We start from the raw sequence: 20273 nt of genomic DNA, 5'->3' as shown, positions 1-20273 counted from the left end.
TGTAGGTGCATCTCCTTCAGGACAGCCACCCTTCTCTCTGTGTCTTCCGTTTCTGCCAGTATCACCAACTGGTCTGTCTCTGGTGCCCAGTTCACACTATAGGCCTTTACTGCCTTTTTAAAGGTCTCATGCACACCCTCGCTGGCACATGTTTCTCGCACGTCTTCAGGTACCTCCATCACGCACTTGAAGGTCGTGGGCTTGCTCTCATCTTGGACACACGGTTCTGGGTTCGCCACGGACACTTCCCTCAAGATATCTGCCACGACCGGGTGACTGTCTTGTTCAGCTCTTGGCTCACAATCTTCCTGAGATTTACAGTCTTCAGGACCCTTTTCCAAGATAGCAAGGCAGAACTGCCAAAGCCTATCAGTCGGGCACGGCCGCTGTAAGTCTTCGCCCATCAACTTCTCCCGCAGTAGAACTCCTACAGTTTCCTTGAGCACTCTCACATATTCTCTGAGGGTCTCATTCCCACCTTGCCACGTTGTCAGGTGACCTCTGAGCTCCAAGACCTCTTTCTCCAGCTCATCCACTCTGCTCTCGGCCATTTGTCTCAGGACTCTTTCCCGGTCGAAATGTCCTTCCACTGTCTCCTTTATCAGCTGTATCACACGATCCTGTTCTCTTTTGGCCAGCACGTGTCTCACCACTACCTCTTTATTTATATTGTGAAAGGGTACCACTGGGTCACACCAGTCGAGTGAACCCTCCAGTTACCATCCAGCACCAATGTGTCTAATCCAGTCGTCTCATCTCCCAGCCCACCATCCGTTATGTCACGAGACGTCAGGTCCGTAAGTTGGGCAGATGTACTTCTTCCGGTCAGTTCTACCTCTGACCTGTCCATGTCAGGAGCCGTCACCGTCTCAATATCTGTTGGCCCCACAGTTGAAACGTCTTCATCGTCTGACCATACATCAAACACGACAAAGTCTCGGCCCCTCTCAAAGGTATGCACTGAGTTTGGTGGCATACTACCACCTTGACACTTCCCCTTTGTCATCTCAATCATAACTCTATCCACAGTATAATTCACAATGACCACATGGTCGCAGCGAACCCTGATGTTTTTCTCAGTCAGAGATAAAACGAGAGGAGCCTACCCGGGACTCCTTCCCAGTGCAGCATCACGGTACACACCTGTGGCCCGTCGTTATCAGGAAAATACATGCCGCACTCCTCAAAAGACATACACACACACTGCGGTTCCCCAGACATACCCACTGAGGCAACCAGTGCTGCCGTTTCCTGAACCACCCCAATTTGGGTCGCTGCCCCCTCCAGGGACTCCACCCCTTTTTGGGTTACCACCCCAGTTTGGGTCACTGCCCTTCTCTGGGACTTTTGGGTTACCATCCCAATTTGGTCACCGCCCCCCTTTGGGACTCCACCCCTTTTGGGTTACCACCCCAATTTGGGTCACTGCCCCCTTTGGGACTCCACCCCCTTTTGGGTTACCACCCCAATTTGGGTCACCGCCCCCTTTTGGGTCACCGCCCCCTTTTGGGACTCCACCCCAATTTGGGACTCCACCCCAATTTGGGACTCCACCTCCTTTTGGGACTCCACCTCCTTTTGGGACTCCACCTCCTTTTGGGCTACCACCCCGATTTGGGATTTCCCGATGTCTGTCCTGCAGAACTTCTTATGCCACAGTTCACACAGTACAGTTTGTCTTTTTGGGCTGGTACTGGCCCTTTAAGCACGACACCACACCAGTTCCTTCTGGCGCTGCCACAGCTCCTGCTGTCACAAATCACCAGCACCTCCGGCTGTCACTCACAAGCAGCTGCTGGTGTCACTGCAGCTCCTGCTGCGCCGTCTTCGTGGACCCGCAGATCCACTGGAAGCCGCTTGTCCCCTTCATAACCCCGCCGAGTTACCGGAAGCCGCTTGTCCCCTTCGTAACCCCGCCGAGTTACAGCAAGCCGCTTGTCACCTTGACCCCACTGAGCCACAGCAATCACCTTCAGGTTTTGCAGAGTAAAAGAGGAAAGAGAAAAAAAACAACACACCACACAAAAAAATCACGTGTCCTGTCTGTGTGCTATTCAGGACGTACTGTCTCTGCTTGAGACCGTCCAACACACAGGGCGCACCGGGTGCTATTCAGGGAGCCGACCCTCCTCCCAGGGTTTCCCAACACACCGGCCTCACCAGGTCCAGGGGCGCTATTCAGAACATACCGTCTCCACTTGAGACTGAATCACAAGGTCCAAGGTCATGACACGTGCTCCCGGGATCCGACTCTTCTCCTAGAATCTCCCAACACTGACCCTCCAGGACCTTTGCTCACTGAACCCTCCAGGTACACAGTCTCTCTCACTGACCCAGGTCAGCATACCACAGACTCCTGTCTGTTACCTGTTGGTGACGGCCACCTCTTCTCCTCAGAGGTATCCCACATATATCAATACAGTCACTTTCTCTGACCTCGGTCAGTAGTACTCACGATTTTCCAGACCGTCTGCTCTCCTGGCTCAGAGCCGCCAGTACGGCAACATGTGCTTCTTGGAACCGCTGCCCGCATTCTCCACCAGTTGTAGGGATTCAACTCTCTCAGGAGCCACGGGAGTCAATCAGGAGGCAGGTTCCTTTTAAAAGTTCAAAGGGTTTATTGCTTCATAACCCATAAAGCAGCACATAATATAATGAATAGCCTTTAGCTTAGGCAAAAGCAAGCATAAGTGTCCATGATTTCAGGCTCTGTCCTGGAGCCTCAGCAAACACAGGAGGCTTATCCATCCTCGCAAACAGCCACTATACACAGGCCTCACCGGGTCAGCAGCCTCAGCACGTGGTCTTTAGGAAGGTAGCACACCTTCCTCCACCTAGGCCTGCCGGGACCTTCCACATGGCCCAATCAGATCCATGCGCTCTCTCTCATGTGACCTACTCTGGTTATCTTATATGGTCCGTAGCCACGCCCAGCGGGTCACATGGCTATGACCTCATCACAGGTCCTACAAGCATTCATACACTCTATTAAGGCGTTCTTTAAACACACCCCCTGGGTGTGTTTGTAGGTAACTCTCGCTGACACAGTGTAACAACAGCTCAGCAGTGCCTCTGCTGATCAACACACATTTTCAAGCTTCCATCCCAAGGCCACCTACCTTGGGATACATAATGTTCATTCAGCAACCTATACCCATTACCACAATGGATATGCCTGTAGGCCCATCCTGGGACACCCACACAGCGCCCCCTAGCGGACATAGTGGTCACTACACCACAATGTACATAAAAAAGCAAAACAATAAATGTGTTTATTGGTAAAATATTTAATTTTTTTTCATTTGGTATTTTTAAAAAAATAATATTTTTACACATTATAATTTCTTTTTTAACTTTATTACATTGTCCCAGGTTGGGACGTCTAATATATAAAGCTCAAAGTGTGTATGTATGTATGTGTGTGTGTGTGTGTGTGTGTGTGTGTGTGTGTATGTCCGGGATAGGCATCCGCACCGTCGCAGCTACAGCCGCAAATTTGGCAGTCGCACGTCTGGACCCCGACAGCGTCCTAAGCTATGTTGTGAGGCGAAATTTTAACCCCGCGCGTTCCAATTCACCAAACAATTTTGCCTCTATCTACATACTGGGGAAAAAGTGTGTGCGTATCAAGCCCCGCCCCTCATTATGATGTCATAATGTCCCTATTTGTGTGAAGGGTTAATACTAAAATCAGAGTTGAAGTTTTGTTTTATTCATTCTCTGTGAGGTATATGTATTAGGAAATTCTGCACTAAGACAGCTAATGATGATACCAAAGGTGTCGTTGCCCCTGCTCTTCTCTGCACCGATCTCAAAAGGCTACTTGATGAAGATGTTGAAGCCAAGCACATGGCTACCTACAAAAGATCCCCACCACCGTCATCAAAAATTGTTATTCGTGAACTGCAGTATACAGAGGGGATGGGTGCGCAGCGACAGCCATGACTGGTAACACGGCATCAGTCATGTGAAGACCAGTACCCCTCAAGCTGTTAGCTTGGGATAGCACCTCTGATGCTGCATATGTGTTAAAAAAATTTATCTAGGGGGGAATGTGAAGGGTTAATACTAAAATCAGAGTTGAAGTTTCGTTTTATTCATTCTCTGTGAGGTTTCGTTTCTCCGTTTTTGTAGCTGTAAGATAAATTTTTATAATTGGCATGGGCTGTCATGAAACCAGACTTCTCTCATCAGGTACAAAGATAAGGGGCTCGGGGGGGTGCATTGCTCTGAATATGCCATTATACTACTTTCTACGCTATTTAGGTACGGACATATATGTAGTTTCCGGTTTTCTTGCAATATTATTGGCTTATAAAGTGAAATGATGCTATTGGTACTTGAGAACCTTGCATAATTAAGCAAAAGATTATAAAAGATGTGACTAAAATAAAGGGGCTTAGTGATCTGCCTCGATCCTCCCGTACAGAGACCCCAGTCTCCGTGTGGTCATTTGGGTTGCTAGCAACACTGGAATAATTTGGAAATCACTGGATCAACCGTGAAGGGTTAATTTAGCCCTCCCTAAATAGCTACCTCGACATTTGCATACTGGGGAAACAGTGTGTGCGTATCAAGCCCCGCCCCTCATGATGTCACAATGGTTGCCATGGCGACGCTGATGTCATCATAGGTTGCAAGCCCTGCCACTGCTCATTATATCATAATGGTTGACTATGGGATGGAGGATGCGTGATGGGTATATGGGCACTGGACAATGGGATGGAGGATATGTATGACGGGTATATGGGCACGGGACTATGGGATGGCAGATATGTATATGGGCACGGGACTATGGGATGGAGGATGTGTGATGGTTATATGGGCACTTGACTATGGGATGGAGGATATGTTTGACGGGTATATGGGCACGGGACTATGGGATGGCGGATATGTATATGGGCATGGGACTAGGGGATGGAGGATGTTTGATGGGTATATGGGCACTGGACTATGGGATGGAGGATATGTATGATGGGTATATGGGCACGGGACTATGGGATGGCGGATATGTATGATGGGTATATGGGCACGGGACTATGGGATGGCGAATATGTATGATGGGTATATGGGCACTCGACTATGGGATGGCGAATATGTATGATGGGTATATGGGCATGGGACTATGGGATGGCGAATATGTATGATGGGTATATGGGCACTCGACTATGGGATGGAGAATATGTATGATGGGTATATGGGCATGGGACTATGGGATGGAGAATATGTATGATGGGTATATGGGCATGGGACTATGGGATGGAGAATATGTATGATGGGTATATGGGCATGGGACTATGGGATGGAGAATATGTATGATGGGTATATGGGCATGGGACTATGGGATGGAGGATGTGTGATGGGTATATGGGCACTCGACTATGGGATGGCGAATATGTATGATGGGTATATGGGCACTCGACTATGGGATGGCGAATATTTATGATGGGTATATGGGCATGGGACTATGGGATGGAGAATATGTATGATGGGTATATGGGCATGGGACTATAGGATGGAGAATATGTATGATGGGTATATGGGCATGGGACTATGGGATGGAGGATATGTATGATGGGTATATGGGCACGGGCCTATGGGATCGTGGATATGTATGATGGGTATATGGGCACGGGACTATGGGATGGATAATTATAATTTGCTATAACTATATGGGCACGGGACTATGAGATGGAGGATAATTATTTGCTATAACTAAACACAGTTAGTTACTATGCCCGGGCAGCGCCGGGCTCTTCAGCTAGTTACTATATAAAGTCAGATTGCTGATCAGACACTTTTCATAGCACTGTGTCAGATCAGTTATCTGACAGAGTGTAGGTGGCTTGCCAGCGCCTGCTCTTAGCAGGCTCAAACAAGCCAATTCAATGCAGGACCCGGAAGGACCCCGTGGCCATATTTGAGCCAGGGGTCGCCATGGAGACCACAGTAACAACACGATCGCATTGTGTTGATCCGTTGGAAGAGAGCAGGAAGCCCCCTCCCTGCTCGATTGTTCTGTATGCCGCTATCACTACTGACAGCAGCATCAGAGGGGTTAAATGCCCATGATCGGTGCTAGCACAGTTCTTGGGCGTTGCTGCGGGGTATCAGCTGTCACATACAGCTGACACCCACACCCGATCACCACGGTGCTCAGCGTGAGCCCGTGGTGATCACACCGCCATACTAGTACTGCTCTGGACGGAAATGCAGTTCCTGCAGAGCAGTACTAGTATTGCGAGGGTCGGGAAGGGGTTAAAAAGACTCAAGAGATGCTTTGTATTTCTTAAAATGGATGCCTGCACATGTCACAGAGTGAACTATTTGGCTATCAACATTCGATATGTTTGTGACAACAAAAAAATTGTTACTAAGACGCTGGCAGTAAAAGATACTAAAGCTTATCACAGCAGCCAGTTTCTCCAGACCTGAGTGGAAAAGTTCTACAAGATTATGAACTCAAAAAAGAACAGGTTCTTGTTATTGTAACTGATAAGTACAATTAAACTGATGAATGAGAATAATGAAGGTGAACAGCAGCTGGAAGAACATTTCACATTCAGTATGTTGGAGATCGAAGGCCACAGTCCTGCTCCCATAACGGAAGAACAAACCGATACTACAGAAAAACAGCAAAATGATTCTTTACAATTAGATGATCTTGTTGAAGCTGCTTCACACCTCTTTCCTATTTAACACATGCGCTGTTGTGCACACGCTGCAGCTTGCAATAAGAGATAGTCTGCAAGAGGGACATGCTGGAACTCTGATTAGCAATGTGAGGAAATTGGTTACTGCTGTCAGAACGCCTAAAATTGATTAAATCTTGAAGAGATATCCTAGAAAAGGGGCAATTGTGGTTCAAGCCACTCGGTGGGGCAGCACCTATTTAATGATTGAGCGATTGCTTGAGCTGAAACCCTTCCTTGTAGAAATGGCCAACCCTCAGGTAACACTACATGAAGGTCAATGGACACAGGTGGCTGAATTGAAGGAATTGCTTCACCACCCATTTACAGTGACTAAAAAGTTACAAGCTGAGGATTTAACTCCTGGCATTTTTATACAGGAGTGGAAGAACTTGTTGTTTTGCCTGTCACAAAGAGGAGGTGTAATCGCAGATGGCATTGCTGCTTCACTGAAACGGAGAGAGACACTGCTATTAGAAAATAAAATTTTTCTGGCAGCTGTTTATGTGGACCTGAGTCATCATATACTGCAGGATGATCAACAGCTTACTAAAGGGAAAGAAGCTCTGATTGAAGTAGCAGTTAGGATGAGTGGGCTACAGGACGGCCAAGAGCAAGAGGACACGGGTCCTGCCAGTGCTGCTGCTTCTTTATCCTCATCAGATGAGGAGTTTAATTTTGACAAGTATTTGGACGACATGGAGCAGGCAAAGCGTTGCTGCAGGGAAAAAGATTCCACTCACATAGAAAACAGATTGACCATACTTCAGCAAAATTTTTCACTTGCTATCAAAGAAGTAGAAGAATTCAATCTTTAATCAAAACTGACTGTGCACGAGGCAATTCCTTTATACCCTGAAATTGTTAGAGATGTTGCCCATGTGGTTACTGCTTCGCCACCAACCCCAGTTAGTGTAGAGAGGTTGTTCTCTAGCCTTAAAATAATTAGGTTAGATTTGAGGTAGTCAATAAAGGAGGATCTGATGGAGGTGATACCATTTCTCAGAACAAATTCATAGACTGCACAAATGCTATTCAATACATTTTTGTTGAAAACAGTTTTTTTCACTTAATGCAGAATATATAATATATTATAAATATGCAAAGTTTTTTTGTTCTAAAGTTGTTTTCCAAAAAATATATTTTATTTTCTATCTAAATGGCTTGATTATTGTATCAAAATAAAGATTAAAAGCCTGATGTTACCATTTTACTACAGTAAATTTATCAATTAAACTTAACATGAGCTATGAATGAAGGAGTCGGAGTCGTGGAGTCAGCATCATGGGAATTGAGGAGTCGGAGTCATGGGAATTGAGGAGTCGGAGTTGGAGTCGAAGGTTTGGCTTACTGACTCCACAGCCCTAGTAGAACTTTTACTCAATACTGAATAAATTGATGTTTTGCAAATTGTTTCCATTTCTTTTATAATTTGCATATCATTAATATGTCCACCAATTCTGTGGTTTCCATAATACCAGAACTTTTCTTACTGGGTGATGCAATTTCAATGTTGAAGGAGGGTATATATTGATAGTGTGTGTATATACACCGTGTTGAGCATAACTCTTCCCCCCAGCAGATTTGTCGTAAAACCTTTAGTTTCCTTTCAGAATCAACACTTCCTGTGGAAACCTCACTACAAAATACTACCACAAATGTAGACCATTGATTCCACACACAAAGAAAAAAAAGATTTGTTATCTTGCATACCTAAAGAAGAAAGCTTCCTAACAAATTCATTCAAGAACATGTTTCAAAAATGAGTAAAACCCAATGAAAGTCATAGGAGCAAAGCGAGAGATTAGACTACAAAAATACTAATTAACAAGAATTCAACCACAGATTTGTTTAATTAAACAAGGTTCCAGCAGACAGTTGACTATAAAAAGGCGTTACTTAAAGAAAACCTCTGTGTCTCGGCAGCGCACCTAGTGCACGTGCTCCCGTGTTCCTAAAGGGGCATAACGCACACATGGTAAATGCCCCCCCAGATCTTAATAGCTGGGAGGCATCTTGTATAAAAGACACCCTCCCCAATAGGGAGGTGACTGATCAACCCCTCTAGTTACTGTCAGGTTGTTTATTGTGTGCAACTGTATGTTGCCAGGTCCCCCGTCCCTAGTCTTATAAACACTTAGCATATCCTGTGTTCAGTTCATTCAGTATAAATAGCCCTTGTGTTTCTGTGACCGATTCAGCGGTGTCCGTATCCTGAAAAAGTGTCCGCGACATCTGTACTCCTTGGCCACATCAGTGGTACCAGAACTGTTACCCAAGACCTGCGTGCCTGTACCTCTCCCTAGTGGCCATGTTGTCTGCACATGTCCCAAATGGCTGTCCTGTCTGCACAGTCTGAACCTGTCCCAAGTAGCCGTCCTGCCAGTACAGTGTGAACCAATCCCAAGAAGGAGCCATGCTGTCTGCACATGTCTGAAACTGTGCCAATTGACCATCCTTGCCTGCACATTCTGAACTCGTCCCAAGTGGCTGTCCTGTCTGCACAGTCTCAACATGTCCCATTTGATGTCCTGCTATGTCCAGGAATCTGGATTAAGGCCTAGACCCGTGGGGACAGCTGCTACTGCCGGACGCCACCCTGGAGTTGCACCTGGCAGCTACATGCTGTACAAAGCAGACCTCACCAACAAGAGGCTCTAGTCAACACAAAGGTAGCTGCTTAGTTACGCCCCTCCAGCCTCGGTCAAGTCCGTGGCACACGAACTACGTACGCCATCTGCGAGTGTAACACCACACACAGTGTACTGTACAAAACTTTTAAGCAGATATGGGAAAAAACGCAACATAGGAAGAATGCTTGCAAAAATGAAATTGCTAAGTTTATTTTTATCAAGAAACATAGTGCAAAGTGAATGAATAGAAGAAAAATCAAATCAATATTTCATGTGAACAGATTTTACGGTCAAAACAACATCAATTCTAGGTACACTTGCTGATAGTTTTTGGAGGAACTAGTCAGTGAGATTGTTCTAAACACATTTTAGAACCACAGATATAGATGAATGCTTGTGAAAATCCTTCTTTCTCTTCATGTAATCTTAGACACACATGACGATGTTGAGACCAGGGCTCTGTCATATTGTCACTTCAAGGGTTTCTCGTTCTTCTATACACTGAAGTTATTGCTTAATGACATTGGCTGTATGAATGAGGTCAATGTCCTGAGGCAGAATAAATCTGCAGGCAATCAAACACATTCCTTATGATATTGCAAGATGGAAAATAATCTGCCTTTATTTCTAAGCACTCAATACACCATTATTCAAAAAAAAAAAAAATCACCAGCTTTATTTGCTAAAATGTACTATGCAGACACTCATTATCGTACTGCTCTCCAGTCCTCGGTGAAGAAACTACTTTCGATTACAGCCAAATATTTCACATTGGTCATTTTTCTGCACCCCAGTTGTTTTCTTGCATAGTTGAGTCACTTGGCTTTGTTTCCATTACATAGGCATGGCTTCTGGCTAGACTCTTACGAACATTGTATGGGTGTAGTTCAGTTACACCAGTTGCTTCCAGTTCAGAGCTAGTGGTACTGCTCTATATCTTTCAAAATCGATCTGCTGAGTTGGTTACTCATATACCTGACTTAAATAATATAATAAAAACATTGCTCAAGTGGACATATAAATTTTGATGCTTTGATGCCAAAAGTATGGACAAAAGGGTGGTCACACCAAATATTGGTTTAGATTTCTCTTTTGTTCATTTACTTTGCATTTTGTTACATCATTAAAGATAATCTCTTTTTATCAGATGTCACCAGGTTTTTGCAGGCAAATCTGAGAGCAGCATAATATAGAAAGAAACAGTAAGTCATGATTCCAGCTATGTGTGACTCAGGCCTGGATCACACTTCCGGTTTTTAAAATCCGTCCAAATCCGTCGTTTTCCGTTAAAAAACGGATCCGCCATTTTTTGGAGGATCCGTTTTTTGGTCCCATAGACTTCCATTAGCGGTTACCGCGGATCCGTCAAAAAAACAGATCCGTTTGCGGTAAAACGGAAATCGATCCGTTTTTTCACACAAAAACGGATGCAAAAAACGGATGGCGGATGCCAAAAACGGATGTGTGAAACAGGCCTTACTGGGCTACTTGATGTAGTTTTTATAAAATCAATTATTTTATCAGCAGAAGATTAGCATACGAGTAGTAAACCTGCTACTATGTAGTCAGCATATTCATGAGCTCTGTGCCTACCACTGAATTGACAGCTTTCTACCCATGTATAGTAGTGTACACAGAAAGCTGCCAATCAGGGGTGTGGGTAGAGGTATTCAGAGCTCAACATTCAAAGAGCTTCTAGATCAGCAGCAAATAAATCTGGATTTCATCAAAATGACAGCAAGGAGCTCAGTAAGTGACACATTGCTGTAATCAGGGTCTTTGCCTCTACATCATGCCACACTTAGATGGAAACACAAACAAAAAGCACAGAATGACAAATGATTTCAATACGGGTTACCTTGACGTTGGTGAGGCAGCTTGGTATACATTTTTTTGCAAAAAAACGTATAGACTAAATACCCTGTGTTTGTTATTACCTTTTATCAGCACTTGCTGACTACTGTTATATGTCTTATTGCAAGGTATTTTTGCACATTTGTCATTCTGTGCTTTTTGTTTGTGTTTCAGTCAGGGTGGAGTGAACATGGTCCAACAGACTTGTTCACATTGTGCATGTCACATGTGTGTTTTTAACACACTTAGATGGAGCAGCAAAAATTTGATGACAGATTACCTTTAACCCTTTCACGACCTTGGACGTATACATACGTGGATACGTCATGGCGATTTTGCAAGCACAGTAGCTGTGCACAAGGGATTGCCATCGGATGTTCATCTGTTCTGACAGCTGACACCCATTACTCACTGCTAATAGCAGTGGCTGCATTGCTCCCAGTAGATTAACCCCTTAAATGCTGCGATCGAAATCAATCACAGCATTTAGAAGCCAGGCAGAAGGTGGGAGCCCCCTCCGCCCTTCAATCCATTCCCCCAGGACGTTATTGAGGGGGCCTGATCATTCCGCTGATGTTGTCATGGCGACATTCAGGTCACCATGCTCTAGCACAGTGTTTCTCAACTCCAGTCCTCAAGACCCACCAACAGGTCACGTTTTCAGGATTTCCTTGGTATTGCACAGTTGATAATTTCATCACCTGCTCAAGCATTAATAGCATCACCTGTGCAATACTAAGGAAATCCTGAAAACATAACCTGTTGGTGGGTCTTGAGGACTGGAGTTGAAAAAACACTGCTCTAGCAAGTTACTAGATCATGTGCAGTGCATGATTTAAAGGGAATCTGTCACTCCTTTTTTGAGATATCATATAATGATATCCTTCAATTGTGTGTCACATAAGGATTCTCTTAGTACTTTTGCTTCCCCCTGACCCCGCACCTTTCATGCATAAATACCTTTTTTATATCGGTTCAGATGTATGTAAACTGCCGCTGTCCGGTCCGCTGGGCGGGGCTTATTCACCTGCTCCACCCCTCCCTGTCTTGCTCTACGCATTTTTTCTTGTGTAGAGCAAGAAAGGGAGGGGGGAGCAGTTGAATAAGCCCCGCCCACCGTGGCAGTTTACATACATCTGAACCGATATATAAATGGTATTTATGCATGAAAGGTGCGGGGTCAGGGGGAAGCAAAAGTACTAAGAGAATCCTTATGTGACACACAATTGAATGATATCATTATATGATATCTCAAAAAAGGGGTGACAGATTCCCTTTAACTAACTTGTGTCAGTGCAACACTGACAGTTACAAAGCATAGCAATGCTCCTAATGAAATGCATTACAACTGCAATCAGAGTGCTGAAAGTCAAAGTCTTGTCCCGCAAAAAAAACAAGCAGCCATACAGCTCCATCAACGGTAAAATAAAGTCTAACTCTCGGAAGTTCTTATGTATGGGGAACACTAGCTTCCTCCTTGAACAGAGACCGCCGAACATCTCCTCTTGCACAGTATGTTAGTGTTCTCATCTTCCACCTCTCCATGGTTCTCCCACAGCCATAAGGAGTTCTTCCATATTCTCAGAGGAAAATAGTAATTCCTATCCTGAAGAGCTTCCAGGCCAGGGCTTAGCTCACACTCTTCCAGAAATTCTTCTGGCATGGACATCTCCTTCTGGGAATCCGAATCCTCTTCCTGGCACACCTTCCTCTTTTTAGCCGCTGGAGGGATACTGGGAGCAGGTACTGACTGGGAGAAGGAGGCTAGGGAATATTGTATCTCCTGGTGCACTATCCCTTTAATCTCCTCCCTTAAGGAGGGTTGCTCCTCTCTGACAATTTTATCTGGGCACTCATGACATAGGGGCCTTCTGTCATGATCTCAGTGCGGGTTTGACTCACACACGTGGGGTTAATGTCTGGAACCAGTGCTGATGACTGGCATTTCTGGGGTTAAAGGCTGTGATCCCAGTGCAGGCTTACCTGCACACCTGGGGCTATGATTGTGGCCTCTCCCTGGTTCTGGGAGAGGCTTCTTATAGCCTCAGGACGCTCCCATCCCCGTCAGTTATACTTTTGCCCTTGGCATTGTGTGGTGACCCCTGAGTGTGTTAGTGCTGTGTTCTGGTTGCTTGATTCTCTGTGTGCGACTCGGTCTGTTCTCTGGATATTGCTTTGGATTCTGCTTGGTACCTTCTATGTCTGTTTGGTTTTGACTTCTGCTTGGCCCTGACTATCCGTTCTGTCTCATCCCTGGTACTTTACTGATATCTCTGTGTATGACCTCCGTTCCTCCGTTTTGCCTGATTCTGAGTATTTCTGTATAGTGTCCTGCCATCTCTGAAAGCAGGACGCTAAGCCCCACCCCCTTGTAGTCACATGACCGTAGTGTTATGAGTTCATTTTCCCCTTCACCATTGAGGTCTGATGAACTCCCTCTTCTGGTGAAGGAAGGTAGTGAGGCTGATTACCAAGCACCTGAGCTGGGAGAGGATGACTGGACGACTGGGATCTCTGACTGAATATAAGGCAGCCGACGCCCTTCTGCCTCGCTGGTGATTTCTCTGTGGAATTCTAGGAGAACAGCCTGATTCCTGCTCCTCAAAAGCTAAGTTTTCTGCTTTGCCTTTTAGCATTTGTGTTTTGGTTTTAGTTTGCCTTGCTTTTCTGCATTCTGCCATTCCCTGCTGGGGTGAGCTGAATTCCTTTTTTGTCGGTTTGCTCTGTCTTCAGAAAATACCTGAGTACTGACATAGTCTTTTTGAAGCCTAGCGTCTTCAGGGCCTCTTTTCCCTGTCAGTCAGTTGGCTCTTATTTTGATAGGGCTTTTCGCGGATTGCAGACAGCAGCTTTCCTATCCTGTCCTATCTAGTTAGCTTGGGCCCCATCATTTGCTCAGTCTATCTTTCTATCTGTGTTAGTGTTTTTTCTTCTTGCTTCACCGTCATTATATGTTGGGGGCTGCCTATTGCTTTGGGGTCTGCTCTGGGGCAGTTTAGATTTCCCTTTCTGTCTTTAGGCTAGGCAGTTCTCCGACTGTGATCGAGGGGTCTAGGGCATCGTAGGAACCCCCCACGGCTACTGCTAGTTGTTGTTGATAGGTTCAGGGGTCTGCAATCCGATAGCTGCCAACTTCTCTGGTTTTCTGGACTTAGCTAGCATTTCTGTTTTTGCCTCCTACGGTGACTCATTAATAACACCGTAGGTTCTGTGACTGCTTGCTAAACTTCAGCGTCCACAGGTCCTGTGTATCTGTACTTTCTGGCTGTACCTGACCTCGGGCGCCCCTACAGTGCGGGTGAGTCCCTGCTCAGCGGAGGCTGCACGTCGGCGCTGACAGGATCCTGACACCTTCCATGTGAAGTTTCTTTGCACTGTTTGCACACATGTGGCTTGTGGTCTTGGATTTGCTCCTTGGCGCAGGTTCTGTATCCCCCTGAAAGAAAGAGCTCTAATGCCTTGTATGTGCACCATGGAGGGGAATCCCAATGCCTGAATACTTACAGGGACTAGAACAGTACTGGGCTCCGCAGATGCAGAGCGTGAAGGACCTAAACTCTTCATGCTACAACCATTGGATTGGTCCTACCTTAATCCAGCCTCTGTCCAGGGATCTAATACAGGTGACCGGACCAGTGCCTCCTCAGCACTAGAGGGACTCATCCCCCTATGTCCCCGGTGGGAGGGCAAATGATCATAGGCGGTATCCGCAGGCCTCCTTCGATCTGCGCCGCTGCGTTCCACCACGGAACGCAAAAACTGGAAGTGACATCATCAGAAGACGCCCAGCGTTTGGCATCACTTCCGGCAACCGGACCGCGTCACATGAGCTCCAGCGAGGGAAGCCGGAAGTAGCGCACCGCGCCCCAACTTCATGGGCACAAGAATTTGTAAATTTTGCTGTAAAAATGAGAAATTGCTGGTCAACTTTTAACCCTTAGCTTCATTAAAAAAAAAAATTCAAAAATTGTGCCGATCTAAAGTAGATATGTGGGAAATGTTATTTTATTAAATATTTTGTGTGACATAACTCTCTGATTTAAGGGCATAAAAATTAAGTCTGAAAATTGCACAATTTTAGCCAAATTTTCAACTTTTTTCCACAAATACACGTAGAGGATATCAAACAAATTTTACCAATAACACAAAGTACAATGTCACAAAAAAACAATATCAGAATCAGTGGGCTCTCTTGATGAATTCCAGAGTTATCACCTCATAAAATGACACTGGCTAGAATTGTAAAATTTGGCCTGAGCAGGAAAGTGAAACAGGCTTGGGGTATAAAGGGGTTAATTCTATTTTTTAAAGCATTTTTTGCTTGCAGCATCTTTCCACACCTGCATAAATTTTTTGCACAGTACCATATATACATATATTAACAGTATTTGTGCATTAAGTAATTATGGGTCTAGATTATTTTGGCCTCTTTCCTCATTCCTTAAGACAAAATTTCAAGTCAGAAAATAAGTTTTACATCCCTTTCTATAGATCATTATTTGGGGGGGGCGGTAGATCTACTATAGCATTTAATTTATATACTACTTCGAACTTGGAGATATGCTTCACCATATTTTTCTTCTTTTTGTTGTCTTAATTTAAGAATTTTATATTTAAAATGAGATCTTTGGAAAATTAAAAAAAAAAAAATATTGCATTATCAATAAATTGATAAATACTTTCATTTATTTACATTTTGTGCTGTCTAGGGGTCAATTATAAGGTTTTTCAAAATGGCTGGTGTCATAATTCTGGGTGCAAAATCCATCCTAAACACGCGGCAGGACAGTGTGAGTTGAGAAAGCTCTTCTGTCTTCTTTGTCAGGTAAGTATGACATGCTTGAGTCCCCGAGGCTGCATGTTTCATAGCTGTTAAGACACCCACAAAACATGAGGGGATTGCCTCACAAAAAAATCCTCCCATGTCTAACAGCCATGAAACATGTGGCCCTGAAGACTCGAACATGTCACTCGAGCACCTTCGACAAACTCTCGAGTAACCAGCACTTACGTTCCTCACTAGAGGGATTGTGTGTGAATCAAAAGCTGAGATAGCAACTATGCTAAAGCAAAGGCAGCTATGTCAGAAGTTAAAATGATTGTGGAGGACAACAGGATGAGATAAAAGCATCTAAGGGTACCGTTACACTAAGCGACGTATCAGCGATCCCGACAACGATACGACCTGGTAAGGATCGCTGGTGCGTCGCTACATGATCGCTACATGGCCGTCAAACAGGCAGACTTACCCAATGACGCAACGATCCAGCGATCTGTATAACGACCTCTGCGGTCGTTGGGACCTTGTCACACAGCAGCGATTCTGACGACTCTTGCCTGCGTCCATGATTTCTGAGTCGCTAATGAGGTCGCTCGTCGGTGTCAAACACAGCGATGCGCGCTGGCCAGCGGGACACCAGCGATCAAAAAATGATCGAGCACGATCAGCGACATCGCAGTGGGGGCCTGGTCGCCGCTACATGTCATACGTAGCGAGATCGCTGGCGAGGTTGCTGTTACGTCACAAAATCGGTGACACTTCAGCGATCTCGCTATGTGAGACGGGGCCTTAAGAGCTCCAGTGGCCACTGTGCTATGTTGCTGACATGATTATTGATGAGCACACAAGATTGGTGTCTTTGCAGAAACACTCGCTCCTGTGATAAAACAACCATGAAGCAAAATGTAATCTCTCACACAAATTAAACAGCTGAGAGTCATAGAATCATAGAGTCCATGCAGTGTAATCAGTATATTCACTTATGACTCCTCTCCTGGCCAGGAGCTGTTATGGGTGACCATGAACTCAAGCAGCTTTAGTCGGACAGAGAAAAAATCCCAGTACATGACTTTTTCTCTAAAAACACAACCAATTGTGGAGCTTATTGAAACTCCAAGATCTACTGATTGAAATGTATTTTGTTCGGGTTATAACGTCTTTAATCTGGCATGTAACCAGCATGACAGAAGAAGAAACTGCATTAGTAAAGTTGTTCCTGGAACACGCTGTTACCTGCACTAGCAGGCAAGTCTACAGAAACGATATTTGATGGGGTTTAAATGCTAAGCATTCTCATATTACACACTCAATGCATAATGCTAACTGACACAAATATCTTTGTAGCTGTTGGTAACAAATATATATTGACTCATTTAACAGACAATACAAAAGAATATCCACCTTTCTCTTCATATTCTTTTACCACTTGGATCATTTTGTCTTGGTAGTAAGATTCTCCTCTATTGATGATGCGAATATCCAGAGAATCATAAATTTTCTGAAATTCTTAAAGTAAAACAAATGTAAAAACAGAAGTATTAGAAAGGTTAAAGTAGGGGGACAGAATAAAATTAACTTTTTGCATAACTTACAAAGTAGAGTATACATACAGGGCAGCAAGGGGTCACAGCTGATTCTTTATGTGAGGTAAAACATTTGCCGCTTGTTTTTAAACATGTTTAACCTCACGGAAAGAATGAGCTGCAATCTCAGGCTGTATCCATACGATCAGACCATGTCACTGCATGGTCAGACACAGCCATTACACAGTACATACAATTTCTGAAAGAGGCATTTAACTCATGCTTATCGGAAGTGCGTTGTAAATCCTGCCCATCGGTGACCTTGTCACATGATCCCGGGTCACCAATGGGTTGGCATGACAACCAGAGGTATCCAGCAGACCTCTACTGCTGTCATTGCCGGATTGCTATGAGCGCCGCCCGGTGGTTGGCACTCATAGCCAGTGAGCATTTTTGCTACACACAGGCGATCTTATCAACGCTTGTGTGTGGCAGAGGAGATCAAAGTAGGGCAGCTTCTAGTCTCAGTCCCATAATAAAAAAAATATTAAAAAAATAAAAAATATATAAAAGTTTAAATCACCGCCCCTTTCGTCCCCATTCAAAATAAAAAAATGACAAAAAAATCAAATATACATATTTTTGGTACCGCTGCGTTCAGAATTGCACGATCTATGAAAGTAAAAAAATAATTAATCCGATTGCTAAACGGCGTAAGAATAAAAAAATTAAAAATATCAGAATTACGTTCTTTTGGTCGCCACTACATTGCAATAATATGCAATAACCTGTGATCTTTATATGATCTTACCTTCACCAAAATGGTATCAATAAAAATGACATCCCTTCAGGCAAAAAATAAGCCCTCACCCAGCCCCAGAACAAGAAAATATGGAGACACTACAGGTGTTGGAAAACAGGGATTTTTGTGAGTACTCACCGTAAAATCCTTTTCTCCGAGACGCTCATTGGGGGACACCGAGACTGTGGGTGTGTGCTACTGCCGTCTGGAGGCCGACACTAAGCATACAAAAAAACAAGTTAGCTCCTCCTCCGCCGCATACACCCTCGCCCCGATAGCGGGCGGAAACCAGTTTAGTGCCAAAGCAGTCGGAAAAGCTGACAGCAATTTAGCTCTACCGCAAAAAATCATATGTCTGAAAAAAAAGGACCACCCTACAAATAAGGGTTTATACCCATCAAAAATAAACAAAAGCCAACTGGCTATCAGGGTGGGTGCTGTGTCCCCCAATGAGCGTCTCGGAGAAAAGGATTTTACGGTGAGTACTCACAAAAATCCCTGTTTCTCCTTCGCCTCATTGGGGGACACAGAGACTGTGGGACGTCCCAAAGCAGTCCCTGGGTGGGAGCAACTCATCAATCTACACCGCATGCCTACCTGTTCAAAGGTGTGCCACTGCTGCCTGGAGAATCCTCCTACCCAGGCTCGCATCCGACGAAGCCTGTGTATGTACGTTGTAATGTTTAGCGAACGTGTGCAGGCTTGACCACGTTGCTGCCTTGCATACCTGCTCTGCCGAAGCCTGATGCCGAAGCGCCCAAGAGGCGCCCACTGCCCGAGTCGAGTGCGCCCTTATTCCAGGTGGAACCGGCGTGCCTCTAATACGGCAAGCCTCTTGAATAGTAAGGCGAATCCATCTGGCTATGGTCGACCGTGAGGCCGCGAGCCCCTTCCTGCGCCCTTCAGGGATCACAAACAACGAATCTGTTTGGCGAAAAGGCGCTGTCCTCGACACATACCTCCTGAGGGCCCTCACCAGGTCCAGCGTGTGGAGCGCCTTCTCAACTCTATGTACTGGAGCTGGACAAAATGAAGGCAAAACGATGTCCTCACTAATATGGAACGAGGACACCACCTTCGGCAGGAACGGAGGAGGTGGTCTCAAAACTACTTTATCCTTAAAAAAGGTCAGAAGCGGGGCTCTACAGGATAGGGCTGCCAGCTCCGAGACCCGCCTAATAGAGGTTATTGCTACCAAAACACGACCTTCCTGGTAAGGTATGGCAATCCGACCTGCAATGGCTCAAAAGGAGCTTCCTGCAGGGCCCCCAGCACCAGATTAAGGTCCCATGTGTCTACGGGAGCTCTAAAGGGGGGCACTAGATGCGAGACTCCCTGAATGAAAGTCTTGACCTGCATAATACTAGCGATCTTTCGCTGGAACAAAACAGACAAGGCCGAGATCTGTCTCCTCAGGGAACTCGGAGCCAAACCTGCCTCCAGGCCTGACTGCAGAAAGGCCAGAATGTTGGGAACCGAGAATGCCAAAGGCGCAACCCCGTGCTCTCGACACCAGAGAAAGAAAACCTTCCAAGTACCATGATAGATTCTCGCCGAGGCCGGCTTCCTGGCGTTAATCATCGTGGCTACCACCTCACGCCCAAACCCCGCCTGGGTCAGGACCCAGGACTCAACGGCCATGCCGTCAAACACAGGGCCCTTAAGTTCGGGTGGTAGATCGGCCCCTGGGACAGCAAGTCTGGCCGTTCCGGTAGACGCCATGGCACGTCTGCGAGGAGCTGTACTAGATCCGCGTACCAGCCTCGACGGGGCCAGTCTGGGGCCAGCAGAATTGCCGGAACCCTCTCCCTCTTGATCTTCCTGATTACCCTCGGGAGAAGAGGCAGAGGGGGAAAAAGGTACGGGAGCCGAAACTGGCTCCATGGAAGAACCAATGCATCCGCTGCAATCGCTCGCGGGTCCTGAGACCGGGCAACAAACCTGTCTAACTTGGCGTTCTCTCTGGAAGCCATCAGATCCACGTCCGGA

General features: G+C 45.5%; 1 protein-coding gene across 3 annotated transcripts in view; it reads right to left on the bottom strand.

Annotated features, from left to right (window-relative positions):
* Positions 1–20273, bottom strand: part of RARS1 (arginyl-tRNA synthetase 1) — a 679371-nt gene that overhangs the window by 242525 nt on the left and 416573 nt on the right. For all 3 annotated transcript variants that reach the window (XM_073589463.1, XM_073589464.1, XM_073589462.1), the window contains exon 9: positions 17361–17465. In XM_073589463.1, the coding sequence (XP_073445564.1) occupies positions 17361–17465 (105 nt within the window). The remainder of the gene's footprint in view (positions 1–17360; positions 17466–20273) is intronic.

This window comes from Dendrobates tinctorius, unplaced genomic scaffold (genome assembly GCF_039654945.1).
Source record: "Dendrobates tinctorius isolate UK_male_01 unplaced genomic scaffold, ASM3965494v1 ptg000108l, whole genome shotgun sequence".
Classification (NCBI taxonomy): domain Eukaryota; kingdom Metazoa; phylum Chordata; class Amphibia; order Anura; family Dendrobatidae; genus Dendrobates; species Dendrobates tinctorius.
Note: the sequence above shows the minus strand (reverse complement) of the source record. Positions and strands in the feature narration are given on the sequence as shown.